Source organism: Humulus lupulus, chromosome 2 (genome assembly GCF_963169125.1).
Source record: "Humulus lupulus chromosome 2, drHumLupu1.1, whole genome shotgun sequence".
Taxonomy (NCBI): domain Eukaryota; kingdom Viridiplantae; phylum Streptophyta; class Magnoliopsida; order Rosales; family Cannabaceae; genus Humulus; species Humulus lupulus.
Window position 1 is genome coordinate 170169309 of NC_084794.1, and position 17419 is coordinate 170186727.

General features: G+C 35.9%; 1 protein-coding gene across 1 annotated transcript; it reads right to left on the reverse strand.

Annotated features, from left to right (window-relative positions):
• Window positions 1–5635: 5635 nt before the first annotated feature.
• Window positions 5636–6250, reverse strand: LOC133814923 (uncharacterized). The gene is made up of 3 exons (XM_062247826.1): window positions 6179–6250; window positions 5893–6070; window positions 5636–5829 (listed from the first exon to the last, which is right to left on the reverse strand). Exons 1-3 carry the CDS (start codon window positions 6248–6250, stop codon window positions 5636–5638), a joined length of 444 nt encoding a protein of 147 aa, XP_062103810.1.
• Between the last annotated feature and the right edge of the window lie 11169 nt (window positions 6251–17419).

The window sequence follows — 17419 nt, forward strand, 5'->3', positions numbered from 1 at the left end:
TGATGATGAGATAAATCCAAAGTCCCTCTGTGCATTCGAACAACAGAAGGCTTCAGATGAATTCTACCACATGGCAGCTATCAACACAATACAGCCATCACCAATCATCTCCATGCAGATCGTCTCTACAAAATATGCTCGGCCAGTCAAAGTAGCAGCCTTCTTCGATACAGGAGCATCATACTATATTATGAACCCTGATGTTCTCCCTCCAGAATATTGGAGGAAAGAAAAACAATTATTCCATGCTGCAAATGGAAGCATTTTCTGTATAGAGCTCATCAGTAAACCAATTAAATTACAATTCTTCTCAGGATGCTCTATCATTCATAGAGTAATTGGCTCAAAATTACCACGGAAGGATCTAATTATTGGTTTTGATGTCTACACCAAGAAAAAGGGTTTATGAATCCTTCCTGGTGGCCTTGGCTACAAACAACATTTTGCTCCATGGGAATCCATACCAAACTACTTTCTCATGCCTCCTGATCCATTCTCCAAGGCCGGACAATGACTCATAGAAAATTCTTGTGCCACAAGTCATGCCGAGTTCCTCCAAAAATGTGAACGCCCTCTATGGAAAAATCATTAGTTCTTCATCAATTTACCATTCAAGCTCAATGAAGACACTAACCCTACCAAGGCAAGTCACTGATACAGATTTTTCTACCGCAAGTGTACGGTGTATTGCAATATAGTTTTAATTTAAAGGATGTCGAACCCACAAGGATTAAATATTTAATTCACCAATTACTATAACTTTTTAAGTCTATTATTTTAATTAGAAAATTTAACAAATAGCTCAAACAATAAAATAAAGAAAATGCAATAGCAAAATAATGGAAGCTAATGATCTTGAAAAGTGATTAGATAAAAGATAAATGTACTAGAGTAATGATTTCACTATATTAATTATGAACCATGGTTTCTTTATTATCCTAATTAGTTCTCCTCATTTGTAATTTCTAGAATTCTAATATAATGCATCTATCTTTCTCAAGCATATATGCAATTAATCTCAATTAATCAATATGATATCTCTATTCGCTATTAATTAATAAAGAATTCATTAAGCCAAAATTCTTCTAAGCCAAATTCATAGAGTTCAAGGAATCTCTCAATCTCACGATCACTCTATGTCAAATCTTCCTATGTCCAATCTAAGTTTATCTTTCTCAAGCATAAACCCTAGATCACAATTCACAATAATGATGGCCAAACATTAATATGAGAAAATTAAATCAAGAAGATATGAACAAACAAGAAGAACTTAATAAAGATAATAATAAAAACCTTAATTCAATAATCAAAATAGATTCATCTAATACTCTAGCACAAAAGGAATTTAGTTCTCCATTACAAACTTAAACACAATCACAATGTAGTTGTTTATAATTAAAAACTAAAATAAAAGGAGGAAGAAAGAAACTAGATGTAATGATGGTGATGTTGATGAATTCTAGCCTCCTTTTTCCTTTCCAAGCATGTAATCCCCGGTCTAATCTCCTCCAAAATGTAATTAGAACCCTAATTATGCCTTTTCTTTTATAACCCCTCAAAAAGACCTCTTTTGCCCTTCAAAATTCGTAACTTAAAATTTTCGTACGGATCCAAGCATTGTTGCCCCTCGAACAGGCATTGTTCCGCTACTGGAAGGCCAAATACATGCTCTCTGTAACAGTCAGGCGCTGCAGCGCTTGATGATGGCGTTGTAGCGCCTGAACGAATTCTGGAACGCTGATTCTTCAGGACAGGGCTGCAGTGCTACAACAAGGGGTTGCAACCCTATTTCACAATTTTTTTTTCATTTTTTCTCCGTTTCACTCCCGTTTTGAACGAACTTCGCACCACTTCTCCTTGGACCCTACACATACACAACACAAGCATAAAACCAAACAAAACAACCTAGACACCTACAAATTAGATATAAAATGACACTAATAAGTGAATCTAAAATTCACTTATCAAACTCCCTCAAACTTGACAATCACTCGCCCTCGAGTAACGACTCAAAACATACACTAAACAACAACTAAACATAGACAACTAAACACACTCACACAACGCGAATCAAACCAACAATAACATTCAAGCTTCAATTTCCTGAATACCATGCTTACATAAAGCTTCAGAAATTTCCCAACAACACAATCCAGATTTTTAATCTCAACCACTGCCTGCCATAATCAACTAATCATCATTCACATCCTTTAACTATTTACCATAATGATTAAAACTCAAGCAATTGACATAGTTATGCACATCAAATTCTCACAATCATACCACAATCAATATTATTCCATAAGTTTGCATTACTCATTATTCTCCACTAATGTAAACAACGCATGCTTAAGAATCAATAGGACTTTAATGACTTACAATGTATGACTTAGGTAAGATAGATAAGAAAGTCACTTAGGCACTAACACCATAAGCATACTAACCTCTCAAACAACCATATACACATAAATCCCCAACACCCACATTGAACAACATTGACATGAATGAGGTATGTATATATATATATATTTTCTCTTCTTCGTTTCTTCTTTTTTTATTTTAAATATATTTCTTTTTCATCTTTTTTTTTTTTCAAAGCTCACTCCCCCAAAATTTGTGTATACAATATATTTCCTTAAGGGAGTGTATCTCCATGATAATTTTTTTTTCTTTTTCTCTTTCAAGAAGAAACTTTCTCTCATTCATCTTTTCCTCTCTTGAAAACCCAAAATGCTTTCCATTACAAAACCTCATCCCAAATTATCTTTGTATGCTCATGATATTATTTTGGTTAGGATATTTGATAAGATTTTCATTAAGTTTCAACAATTTAGGGTTTCAAACAACAAATAGGCCTAGGCTCAATTACGGTGACTAAAGATACAATTTTTTTCTCAGGTTGGCTAGAAAGGCTCAAATGGACCAAACAAAATTGCCTACATCTTCTTCTTACGCACACATTATCTATGATTTCATCTCAAATAACAAATAACACAAATTCTAGAGCAATCAACCAAATCTTTCCACAAATCCCATTTAACACGCATAACACAATCAATTAGCACGAATTTAACAATCATGGAAAAAAATTCAATCCTTTCTCATATATTAGTCAATCATGGCAGCAGAAAAATCAAGCACACAGATGCAAAGTGGTTTTATTTCCTAACTTTATGTACATAACATTCATTACGTATCCTTAATTTTTATTATTGGTTTGATTCAAACATGACTCACAACAACCCGACTCTAAACACATTAACAAAATGAAAATTAAAATAATAATAAAAAAAAGCTTTCGTAAAGTCCCTCCCCCAAACTTAAATCAAATATTGTCCCTAATGTTTAACTACAAAGAAAAGGAAGAAAACTTACAAACAGTCCATGCTCGCTAATAAGGAGGAGGTGGTGGTGGTGGTTCTTGTGTCCCATGAAACGGAGGAGGATAAGCGAAATAATTAGTCTGTCCTTTGTTTAATGTCCACTGAGCCACCAAAAAATTTAGCTGATCAACCTGGTTATGCTCATATTCCCCCCGAGCAGCCAAATAGTTATGAGTTATTATGTTTTGTTGAACAATATAGTGCATCATGTCATGCGAGTATTGCATATTAAGATCAATTGGACCACCAATAGCCAAAGGAACATCCATATTCATTGGCCCCTCTATATTCTCCAGAACATTGTCATCCTCTTGATTCTCGGGTACAACTTGCACAGGACTAACCCAACTACTATAAGAAATAGCATAAATAATCCCAGCATTCAACAACTTCAAAACTTCTGCCCTCACCACTTCTTTCATGGTTGGGTTCAATCTTATTTGATTCTCAATGGAGGGCTTGTAATTCTCATCAAACAGAATCTTGTGCATACAAACAGTTGGGCTTATTCCCTTCAGATCTGAAATTGCCCATCCTATTGCATATTTATATTTCCTCAAAACCCTTAGCAATTTTTTAGTTTCACATTCCGAGAGTTTTGATGAAATGATCATCGGGCAACTGGAATTCTCTCCTAGATACTCATAGCGCAAATGATTTGGGAGTTGTTTCAAATCTTGCTTTTCCACCACTTCCTTCTCAACTTCACCTTCTTTAGCTTGACAAAGAGTTTCTTCAACTTTAATACCACTAGCACTAGGAATACCACTAAGAGCCATCACACATTCAGCCACTTCATCACCCACAAACTTACCATTCACCTTCTTCAAATCAGATTGAGTAATACTTGAATTACGACAATGTTGTAGAGGATCACCACATAATTCTTTTCTCATTGTCTCTTCTACTACTACCTCAATAGAATCTACACGGTGACATGTGCTTGTGTTGTCATGCTGCTTTAGTGCTTGATATATGTTGAATTTAACCTCTTCATTAACCCTTAATGTCAGATGACCACCCTGTACATCAATAAGAGCTCTTCTAGTAGCCAAGAATGGACGACCAAGAATAATGGGGATTTCATGGTCCTCCTCCATATCCAATACCACGAAATCAGCGGGAAAAATAAATTTGTCCACCTTAACCAATACATCTTCAATCACTCCCCTAGGATAAGTAAGTGACTGATTTGCTAATTGAAGAGTAATGGTAGTGGGCTTCACCTCTCCTACCCCCAACTTCTTAAAAATTGAAAGTGCCATCAAATTAATACTCGCTCCAAGATCACATAATGCCTTATCAAAGGATGAACCTCCAATAGTGCATGGTATAGTAAAGCTGCCAGGGTCTTTCACCTTTTGAGGCAACTTTTTCTGTAAGATGGCGCTGCATTCTTCTGTTAGCTTCACAGTTTCAAAGTCTTCTAATCTTCTTTTCTTTGACATGACTTCTTTCATGAATTTCACATAATTTGGCATTTGCTCAAGAGCATATGCAAATGGAATGTTTATGTGAATTCTTTTGAAGATTTCTAAAAACTTTGCAAACTGTTTATCTAATTTATTCTTCTGAAATCGTTGAGGGTAAGGAATGGGAGGTTGATACATTGGAAGGCTATCTTTTCTCATGCCAATCTTGTCACTTACACTCTGCTTCTTGGCTTGATCTTCCTTGTCTACCTCTTGTACCATTGGCTCAACTTTCTCCTTTGAACATTCTTGAACATTACCCTCATCAAGCACCTTACCACTTCTCAAAGAAACTGCTTGGTATGATTCCTTTGGATTTACCACAGTGTCACTAGGAAAACTTCCCTTCTGATTAGAATTCACAGCAATAGCTAATTAGCCCACTTGAGTCTCAATTTTCTTCGTTGAAGCACCCATGTGAGTCATATGGGTTTCTATATTGTCGAATCTTGCTTCATTTTTTCCAAACCTTTTGTTAGACTCCATAATACAAGTGCCCAAAATATCTTCCAATGATTGCTTTTTCTCTTGTTGCTATTGAGAATTATATCCCGGAGGTGGTTGCAGCACATTTTTGTTATTAGCATAAGAGAAATTTTCATGGTTACGCAATCCTAGATGATAATAATTAGGCATGTTGTTGCTTCTGTAGTTATTGGTGAAAGAACGGTTTGCCATAAATTGGGCTTCTTCTGGACTCATATCTTGCCTTTGCATTGTAGCAGCTGCTGCTACACTCTCCATAACCAAAGGATTATTCTGCGCTGACAGAGCAACCATTTAGGTTTGTAAAGCAGCAATTTGGGCATGCATGGCTGTCATCTGATCAACTTCATATAACCTAGCAACTTTCCTTGGGCCTGACCTCTCATTGGGCCATTGATAACTGTTGGTTGCCATTTCTTCCATCAAAGTGAAGGCTTCATCAACTGTCTTGGCTAATAGAGCACCCCCAGCAGCATCAGCATCAACTACTGTTCGTGTTGGAGCATTTAACCCTTGATAGAAAATCTAAACTTGCATCCAATTTTGATAACCGTGCTGTGGGAAACGTCGTAATAAGTCCTTAAACCTTTCCCAAGCCTCATAGAATGGTTCTTCCTCTAATTGCTGAAATTGCCCAATATCACTGCGTAATTGGGTTGACTTGGAAGAAGGGAAGAACTTAATCAGGAACTTTCTTGCCATCTCATCCCATGTTGTAATTGTTCCAGGCTGCAAATATTACAACCAACTCATGGCTCTATCCCTCAAAGAGAAAGGGAAGAGATGCAATCTGATGGCATCATCAAACACGCCATTCATCTTCACTGTGGCACATACCTCCCGAAATATGGCCAAGTGAATGTTAGGGTCTTCAGTAGCTAAACCCCCAAAATGATTTTGTTGCACCATATTGATTAGTCTAGGTTTCAGTTCAAAGTTGCTGGCACCAATGGCTGGATTTGAGATTTTCATTCACAACGGGCATGCAAAAGTCACGCACTGCCCGGTGCGCTGGATTAAGTAGAGCCCCACCAGCTGTTGGTTGATTATTATTAATGCCATTGTCACCATTGTTGTTCACCCCGTTGTTGTCCATATAAAGCTCTTCAGTCCTTTTCTTAGTTCTCAACTGACGGAGTGTGTGCTCAATTTCAAGATTCAGAGGCTCAACAGGTGTAGAACTCTTATTCCTTCCCATATACTGAGAATACAAGCACAATCTATAATGTTAGTAACAAAACAAATTAAAATCTAATTAAAAATCAAGACTTAAAGTTTCAATATTAGTAAAATTAATTTTAATCCCCGGCAACGGTGCCAAAAACTTGGTACAAAATTTTCTACCGCAAGTGTACGGTGTATTTCAATATAGTTTTAATTTAAAGGATGTCGAACCCACAGGGATTAAATATTTAATTCACCAATTACTATAACTTTGTAAGTCTATAATTTTAATTAGAAAATTCAACAAATAGCTCAAACAATAAAATAAAGAAAATGCACTAGCAAAATAATGGAAGCTAATGATCTTGGAAAGTGATTAGATAAAAGATAAATGTACTAGAGTAATGATTTCACTATATTAATTATGAACCATGGTTTCTTTATTATCCTAATTAGTTCTCCTCATTTGTAATTTCTAGAATCCTAATACAATGCATCTATCTTTCTCAAGCATATATGCAATTAATCTCAATTAATCAATATGATATCTCTATTCGCTATTAATTAATACAGAATTCATTAAGCAAACATTCTTCTAAGCCAAATTCATAGAGTTCAAGGAATCTCTCAATCTCACAATCACTCTATGTCAAATCTTCCTATGTCCAATCTAAGTTTATCTTTCTCAAGCATAAACCCTAGATCTCAATTCACAATAATGATGGCCAAACATTAATATGAGAAAATTAAATCAAGAAGATATGAACAAACAAGAAGAACTTCATAAAGATAATAATAAAAACCTTAATTCAATAATCAAAATAGATTCATCTATTACTCTAGCACAAAAGGAATTTAGTTCTCCATTACAAACTTAAACACAATCACAATGTAGTTGTTCATAATTAAAAACTAAAATAAAAGGAGGAAGAAAGAAACTAGATGTAATGATGGTGATGTTGATGAATTCTAGCCTCCTTTTTCCTTTCCAAGCATGTAATCCCCGGTCTAATCTCCTCCAAAACGTAATTAGAACCCTAATTATGCTTTTTCTTTTATAACCCCTCAAAAAGACCTCTTTTTCCCTTCAAAATTCGTAACTTAAATTTTTCGTACGGATCCAAGCGCCGTTGCCCCTCGAACAGGTGTTGTTGCGCTTCTGGAAGGCCAAATACATGCCCTCTGTAACAGTCAGGCGCTGCAGCCCTAATTCAAGTCAGAAATTGCATTGCATCCCTTGATGATGGCGCTGCAGTGTCTGGACAAATTCTGGAATGCTGATTCTCCAGGACAGGGCTGTAGCGCTAGAACAAGGGGCTGCAACCCTATTTCACAATTTTTTTCATTTTTTCTCCGTTTCACTCCCGTTTCGTACGAACTTCGCACCACTTCGCCTTGGACCCTACACATACACAACACAAGCATAAAACCAAACAAAACAACCTAGACACCTACAAATTAGATATAAAATGAAACTAATAAGTGAATCTAAAATTCACTTATCAGTCACCTAGGCATGAACCCAGAGCATCAGAAAATGGCAACTGAAGAATGCAAAGAACTAAAACAACAAGGATTGATCGGACCAACCACCTCTTCATTGGCATCCCATGCTTTCTACGTCAATAAAAGATCAGAGCAGGCTCGGGGAAAACAAAGGTTGGTCATCAATTACAAGCCCCAGAAGGAATTTTTGGCAGATGATAAATTCCCCCTCCCAAAAAAAAAATTCCCTATTCGCAAGTCTGTCAAAGGCTCAAATATTTTCAAAATTCGACCTAAAGGCGGGATTTTGACAGTTGGGTATCAAATAGTAAGATAGGCCCAAAATGACCTTCTACATTCCAAATATCCACTATCAGTGGACTGTCCTTCCCTTTGGTCTCAAAACAACCCCATCACTGTTCTAGAAGGCCATGAATAAAATCTACGACCCCATTCTAGATAAGGCCCTGATCTGCATTGATGATATATTGCTCTTCTCACAAGATGAACAAACCCATCACAGTTTACTAGCCTAGTTCATCTCTCTCACAGAAGCCCAAGGGGTCATGTTATCCGAAAAGAAGATGATCATTGGACAAGCCCAAATTGACTTTCTGGGGATGAAGTTTATTAAAGGCCAATATGAGGCCCAACCTCACATAGCCCAATAATTGTTAAAGTTTCCTGAAAAGAACTCACAAAGGTCCAAATACAACAGTTCTTAGGAATTGTAAACTATTTACGAGATTTTGTCCTGCGACTTTCAGAAATGACAAGACCACTCAGTGACATGCTTAAAAAGAAAACTCCACCATGGTCACAAGAGAAAACTGTAGCAGTCAAAAAAATAAAGGAGATAATGCAGACACTACCACCTTTGCAGATTTCTTCTGATGGAAAAAGAATCTTGCAAACAGACGCTAGTGATCGGTATTGGGGAGTTGTCCTACTTGAACAAGACAAGATAAGGAAAATAAAAATATGTGGATACAAGAGTGGCCACTTCAAAGACTCTCAGCTCCACTATCATTCTACCCTAAAAGAATTATTGGCGATAAAGATGGGTATTACAAAATTTGAATTCCATCTGATAAGTCATCATTTCTTGGTAGAAACGGACTTTGCCCCGTCAAAAGGAATGATTGGTCTAAAAAAGAGCAAAACGACAAATGTCCAACTTTTGAGATTGGCAGTCTGGTTTGACAACTACTCTTTTGACATTAAACACTGTAACGCTCTGGATAGCCAAGACCGCTACATTGTGTACTTATAAAGGTGCAAGACTTGCTAATCAAGTCATTAATTTAAAAACGTGTAACTAAACATGTATGAGCTAGGGTTAAAAAGGTTTTGGTCTCAAAAGTTTCATTTTATATAATTAAGCAGTTATATACATGGGATCCCAAAAGAAACAGAGTTTAAAAGTTGGATTACAGACTCCCAAAAATACAGACATCTGTCAACCATACTAAGGCAAAATGAACAATTTCTGGGTCTCGCGTCCCTACCTAAACCTCAACCGTGGCGGCTAAACAGTTGGCCATGTACATTCCGCTTGTAGAGCTCTCCAAATCAAGGTTGATCAAGTTTTCCCTTGCCTTTACCTGCACCACGTAGCACCCGTGAGCCAAGGCCCAGCAAGAAAACATGATGTGCAACACAAACAATAACAACAGATAGTAAATTCACTAAGCATGAACTCTCATCAAATAATCCACTTTAATCATTCAGCATATATTTAGAATCATGGATGCAATCAATCACTTATAACAATCTTATCACATAATAATCAGGGCCGACAACTTAGGCCGCACCCTCTGTTTATCCCACTGACTCCGGCCCGCTTAAACCGAGCTCAGTGCATATTAAGCTGTCCTCGGCTACCAGTGGCCAAGCCACGCCCTGTGTGCTAGTGTAACCCTTGGCACCCTTAGGCCGTTGGTTCACTAATTAGCTTGCATGGCATAATACCATCTTTTCAAGCATACACAATAGGGAACCCTTAGTCCCATTACAGATATTCAACCAGGTACAGTTTTCTTACCTTTGGCTTCCAAGTGAACTAGTTACGAGCGATGCTCCTTGAGCGCGATCCAATCCCTGAGCCCTAGCTTAGAACCTAGTCACAACCAAGATAAAGGATACCATCAACAATCTTAAATGAGATTCTAGACAAATTTCTAGTCTCTGGAACCTTGAACTTCACCAAACATGATAAAAGATTCAATCCCGAGCATCCTAGGTTAAATTCCCAAGCCTAGAATCCCAAAATCCCTTAAGGGCCGTGGCATTAGCCACCCATGCCATGGCATGGCCCCAATCAGAGACCTCCCAATGCCGAAAAATAGCTAAGGGCCGCTGCCCTACTCAGACCATGCTACGGCCCGCCCTCCTTCCTCAGCACACATCAGCTTCGAAGGGCCGCGACTCACCAAGAACTATGCCGCGGCCCGACCCCTTCGAACCCAAAAAAACCTCCATTTTTAACTCTCAAACCTCATGCAAACTCACCCAAAACTACCCCAATTCCATAACTCAATTATCCAAAAACTTCCCACAAGATTCCAACAACACAACCCAGCTGAAACCTAGGCTAGAAACCCATCAAAAACCCATTTCAATTACTGAAATTTTCTAACTCAAGAATACAAAACCCAGACATGAAAACACTATAACTCAGCCATTAGACCTTAGATTAGAGCCTACCTCAGCTGCAAAACCACTTCTCTAAGGAGAATCCAAGTCAATTCCTAAGCTTTTCCACCTTAATTCTGCCCTTAACATCAAAATCACAATCACCTCATTACTCAGCCAAAAGCTCAAAGTTTCTAACTTCAAAACACAGTTTAATTCTTACCTTAGCCTTGATTAAATGTTCCCTGGATAATCCTTGAGCTAGCCTCTAATTTCCCCTTTGAATTCCTCTGAAATCCCAGCTCAAATTCCAGCAATTTCTCCAAAATTCTCAGAGTTTTTCCTTGAGAGAGAAGAGCGAGAAAATGGCTGAGAAAAGTGTCGGTCTTATTTTGTTCTACTATTTTCTTAAATCTTCTTAAGTCTATCCTTAAGTAATCAAGTTAATCCCAAGGCCCGGGGTACCGGAAACGTCCCCGAGGGCAAAATGGTAAATTTCCCCAATATTCCCACCTAGACTTCCTAATCTCGAATATATCTCCAATTATTTATTTTCATAACCCGGTAATCTAAATAACCACCCGATACCTGAAATACCCCTTGACTTGTCCAAAGTCAAGCATTAAGCCCCGTTGTGACTTTCCCGCTATCTAGCTCCCTAGGATCGCCTCAAGTCGCCTGTTGCAGATTTACCCACATAATAATGTGGTTCTCACAAGTATAACATTTATTCACATTTATATTCATATAATCATGCAAGCATGATTATCATGCATTAAATCAATAAATTCACACATAAACCAATTATGCCCTCCTGGCACACTAATCAAGGCCCTTAGACCATATTAGTGATTTTGGGTCGTTACAAACACATTTAAGGCAAAGACAATACTGTGGCTGATTTCTTATCCAAATCACCTCCTGCTATAAATCTAGCCTCAGGATACTCCCCAAGAACCATTGACATTGTTGTCCAAAAATCATCACATACCATCCCATTCATACTCATGATGGCTTCTTCCTCTTCTATCACACACAACCAATCTTTTCCCTGGGATGCAAAAAATATCCTTTCAAAGACGTCCAACAAATCAGCCAGAGAAAGAGCAACTCACAGAGCAATCTTTCTTCAGAATTTTATGACTTCCAAACTTGGACCTTTTATACAAAATGACTTTGGAATCCATCCAAAGTATCCATTTGCCCAAATCCTACCTCTTCGAGATGCTATCTTCACACCAAAACCAGCAGCTCACCTTTTCTAGTAATTGGCCAGTGTTTTAACCATAGCTGTCGAGGTACAAACTATGGCCTTGCACACATCCATAAAATCATTCTTGGACCAAGAAAGGTTCAAACCAGCTTACCAAGTCCAAATGGACATTCTGTACTGGTTCGCTCCATTGGAAAAATGGAAAAATGTCCAAAATAACAGGCCTACTTTTATCTACCCACCAGGCCCAAATGTTTCCAGCCTAATGAACTGTTATACTGTTCTCTTTCTTAGTCTTAATGCCAAGCTTGATGCAGAACATAATATAGTTATAAACCCCGCATTCGAAGTCTATGGGTCAAAAGAAGATCCATTATGTGGTCTTGGGGGGCCAAGAATAGACATCCTAAAAAGTCTGTTTCAGATTAATCAGACTATACCTCCTGAATTATGGCCCAAGCCAGAAGAAGATGCTCCTTGGGAGATGTTCCTTTCTGACTATACTCGCAAAATAAAGAGGGCCCTTGAAGCCTTCCATAGTTCAAAAAATAAAACAAATCAAGCCACCAAACTCGAAGAAACTTTAGAGCAAAAATATCCATCACTATACAAATTGACCGACACTGAAGGGGTAATTTTGCGAAAAAATAATTACTTTGAATATTCTCAAGACCCATATGTTGACACTGCAGATATGCAAGATCCTTATCTTTTCCAGTACACAGGAAAAGAATGGAACATGGGGTATACAGACTACGACGCCTGCCCTCCAGCTAGCAGTGATCAGGATGAAGAAGAACCGACAGGATGGAACCCACTTCATGAAGACCCAACATATGACTCTGACTATAGGGCCAACCATGAAACAATCTTTAAATAAATATTGTGTCTTTTAGCCTTTGGTCAGGGAATCTTATCCCTTATCTTTATGCTTTTGTCGGGGAATCTTATCCCTTATCTTTTCTAGGGGAATCTTATCCCTTATCCTGTCCCAACTATGGTTGATTTTGACTAGGGTGGGTTAAGTTTGTATGTTTGAGTACATGTCTATATAAGGCCATCATCTCTCTTTGTGTAAGGCAGAGAATTATGAAGTAATAAAATATCAGAGTGTTTATTATAAAAAATGTTCTTCTAAATCATTCCTTCAGAGATTTCTAAAGTAGAGATAGTATGAAATACGGATCATATCTAAAGGCAACTACTGTTATAAGTTTTTAGATTAACCTTCGAGTTAATTGATCTAGCAATCTATCCTTTATGATCGTAAGTCACGCAATTTGGAGTGTAATTCGTGCAGATCTGTGTGAGAAATTGTTGAGTTTATTAATTCGTTAGTTTGTCTAACTAACTTATAGCAGGAACACCTTAATGGTATATGTACTTTTTATAACTGTTCAGGATTAATATTTCTTGTTGTTGAATGCATGGTTGACATTTGTGAGAATATGAATTTTTCTAAAACTTAATGTCAACAAAAGTAATATAAAATATGGCATTTTAAAAATAATTCAAGTAAAGATTAGACATATGAGAATGCCATATTTTTATATATTAACTATTAAAATTCCATATTTTTTAAAAAGATCTCATACATTATTTTGTTAAATTATATTTGTAAAGTTTTTTTGAGCTAGATTAATTATCTCAGTTATTAATTTTTAATTTACTAAAAAAATTAAGATATATATATATATACAATAGTAAAGTGAAACTTATTGAATTTTTATTTGTTTAGTAATCTTTCATGTATTAATTAATTTAATTTTTTAGGTTGTGGATTTAACTTGCAAGGACCATTGCAGTTTGTTTGATTGTTAATTGCTAGAGGTATGTGCATTCTCTAATTTTTTTAATATTATTATAAAAATATTATAGGAGTTTGAATATCTTAAATATTCATCCATAGTGAAGTAGGTTTTGAGAATAAAATTGTGTGTTGTGCTGATAACAGAAAGTGTAGTACTTGTGTGTTTTAGTGAAGTAGGTTTTGGAAAATTTGTTTGTGTCCTACGGAGGTATAAGGAAGATACTCATTGTGTGTTGGTTGAATGGTTTGAATTGCTATTGAAAAATTGTTAGGTCCCTATTGTAAGGGTAATGCTGCCCGATTTTATCTAGGATTATGTATTATTTTCTTGTATTTAAATTGTGTTGTCCTTGTTTGATTGGTTTGATTATATTGACAGATGATTAGGTTACTAATACAGGGAAAATGCTGCCCAATTTTTTATTAATGAATTATCTTTACTATAGACATAAGCTTGATTGCTTATTTATTTTTGTTTATTTATTTTTTCATAAACATATGAGAAGATATGGATAGAATATTGATGTTAGTAAATTAATTATCTGTGGAATATAGGAACGAGGTCGATTTGTTTGGAAAATATGAGAGACCCAAATTTTACTTATTGCCCATGTCTTAAGTGAGAAATTGTAAGAAAGATGAATCTTAGTAAGATCAAATAACACTATTTTCAATGGAATCGACAAGACTTACATGGTTTGGTATAGACATGGGGAGAGAGTTCCTGTCACTCTAACTCTGCCAAGTAGACCGAAGGAAGCGAGGATGAATAGAGTAGAGGAGAACTGGGATCCATTAGATGAAATGATTAATGATGCACATTATGGATCAAGATTAGAACAAAAAAAGTTTGAGACACTCCTTAGTGATGATAAGTAATCGATTTACCCCAGCAGTGCAAAATTTCCAAAATTATCTGCACTTTTTAGGTTGTAAAATTTGAAAGCTAAACATGGCAGGAGTGATATTCGATTTACTGGTTTACTTAGTTTTTTGAAGGATTTATTTCCAGAAAGTAATGAAATGCCAATTTAATTTTACGAGCGAATAAAACATTATGCTCATTAGGCATGAAGTATGAAAAAATTCATGCATGTCCTAATGATTTCAAATTATATCAGAATAGCATTGTAGATGCAAAATCATGTCCTACTTGTGATGAGTCACAATAGAGAAACAAAAGAAATTGTGAGGATGTCATGGAAGGAGTACTCGCCAAAGTTTTGTGGAAACTTCCTCCTATTCCTCGTTTCATTTGGTTGTTTAGAAATGTCGAACATGCAAAAATTTTGTCGTGGCATGATAATGAGAGAATAAATGACGGTTAATTAAGACATCCAGCTGACACTGAAGCTTAGAAGAGAGTTGGTATGAAGTGTCCTTCTTTTGGAAATGAATCTCATAATATTTGTCTAGTTCTTTCTACTGATAGGATTAGCCCGCACACTTCTCTCAGCAGTAAGTATAGTTGTTGGCCTATTATTGCTTATCATCTACAATCTACTTTCATGGTTTTGTATGAAGTGGAAATTTACCTTGTTGATATCATAACCTAAACAGCCTGGTAATGACATTGACATTTATCTAGCTCCTCTTATTGATGACTTTAAAAAATTGCGGGATGAAAGGGTTAAGGTTTATGATGCGTATAGGCAGGACGAATTTAATCTTAGAGCGACCTTGTTGTGGACAATTAATGACTTTCCTGCTTATGGAAATTTATCTGGGCTTAGTGTGAAAGGATATAAGGCTAGTCTCATTTGTGAAGAAAAAACATGCTCTGAATACTTGAAACACTCCTAAAAAGTTTGTTATATGGGACATAGGAAGTTCTTGCCTAATTCTCATAAACTTTGAACTTGGAAGATGACGTTCAATGGTAAACAAGAGTTTGAGGAGGCTCCTCAACCTTTAAGTGAGAGTCAAGTACTTAAGAACGTTTCTAAAATGATGTTCGAGTTAGGGAAGCCTAAAGTTTGTACACCTATTAAGCAGAAGAGTCGTGGGAAGGCTAAGGTTATGGAGGAGCCCAAAAGTTGTTATAAAAAAATCTATTTTTTAGCTTGAATATTGGCAATTCTTACTTATATGCCAAAATTTAGATGTTACGCCATAGAGAAAAATGCATGTGATATTTTGATTGGACCTTTGTTAAATATTTCTAGAAAAACTAAGGATGGAATTAAGGCTAGACAAGACTTGGCTGCAATGTGTATATGTAAGGGATTAACTCCGAAACTAGATAAAGGATGAATATATTGCCTCCTAATGCTTACACCCTCACTAAAGATGAAAGAATGGAAGTTTGCACATGTATGTTTAATATAAAAGTTTCAGATAGATATTCCTCATATATCATGTCATTGGTAGACATGAAAAGTTATATAATGACTGGAATAAAATCTCATGATTGCCATATTCTAATGCAACTTACACTACTAGTGGCAATTCGATTTGTCTTACCTACAAAAAATTGAGATAATCACAAGGTTGTATTTGTTTTTCAAGTCATTGTGTTGTAAGGTGGTTGATATGCTTAAGTTAGCCAAGTTACAAGATGAAATTGTCGAGGTCTTGTGTGAGTTAGAGACATATATTCCGCCCACCTTTTTTTGATATAATGATTCATCTGACAGTTCACTTAGTATGTATGTCAGGAATAGAAGTTGGCCAGAAGGTTGCATCGTGGAATGTAATATTTGCATAAGAGAGGCAGCTGAATTTTATTCCAAATACATGTCTGGTGTATGGAGCATTGGAGTTAATGAAGTTGAAAATGTTGAGGTTCAAAATTATCAATGTAGTGTTGCATGCATAATTATCTGACATGAACTAGATAAAACACATTGTCTTGTAGCGCAAAATATTAATGAAATTCAGCCTTATATCGAATAAGTTTATATTCAAATAATTCATAAAGTGTATGGTGTGTAATTTTATAAAATAATTTGTCTAACAACCAATGTTTATTTTAAGGGATCATTTTAAATAGATTAAGACAATATTTTCATCCAAGTCAAAAGGACCCAAAATGGTTATAAGACGAATATTATCATAATTTTAGTAGTTGGATTAAAATAAGGTATATTGTCCTGATTTTTAAGTTTTTTTTTAATAATTTGTTTTGGCTTTGTTTGATTAGTTTTATTTTCAATATGTTGTGAATGAATTGAAAAACACATCCAATAAGATGTCAGACATCGTTAAGTGGATTTCTTGAGGTCCTTCTCTTCATGTCATCAAGTTTTCATCATATGATCAATATTACTCAATTTAACACTAGAGAGCGTGATAACAATAAAACCACACAAAACAGTGGTGTTAACATTATTGCTAGAACTGCGCAAATCTCTAGTGTGGAATACAGATGTAATGACCCAACAAAATACAAGACCGAACGTTGCGAAAAAACAAAGGTTTAAAATTTTATAAGTCACAAAATCCACATAAAATAAAACTTTTTAAAAGAAAGTATGTGCATACTCAAAGTAATACAATAACATTGTTTAAACATTTTTAAATAAACCCAAAAGTACTAAACGTCATGCAAGATGCCTTTTTCAAAGTCCATATCCCCCATGGTCGAGCCACATGTGTTGAGTTTTATGCCCTTATAAAACCATGTCAGATATGTAACACGATTTTATATTATCAATAAAAGAAATAGAATTCATTTAGTTTGACAACTATGTCACTTGCTTGCTTTATTACATGATTATTGGAATAATAAAAACATTTATAAAATCCATAACATATAAATAGTTACAATTAT

Coding starts and splice junctions, on each gene's coding strand:
- LOC133814923 (XM_062247826.1), bottom strand. CDS start 6,250: ATGGTGCAACAAAATCATTTTGGGGGTTTAGCTACTGAAGACCCTAAC. Junction 6,071..6,178: donor ACTTGGCCATATTTCGGGAG/GTATGTGCCACA, acceptor TAATATTTGCAG/CCTGGAACAATTACAACATG. Junction 5,830..5,892: donor ACGACGTTTCCCACAGCACG/GTTATCAAAATT, acceptor CAACACGAACAG/TAGTTGATGCTGATGCTGCT.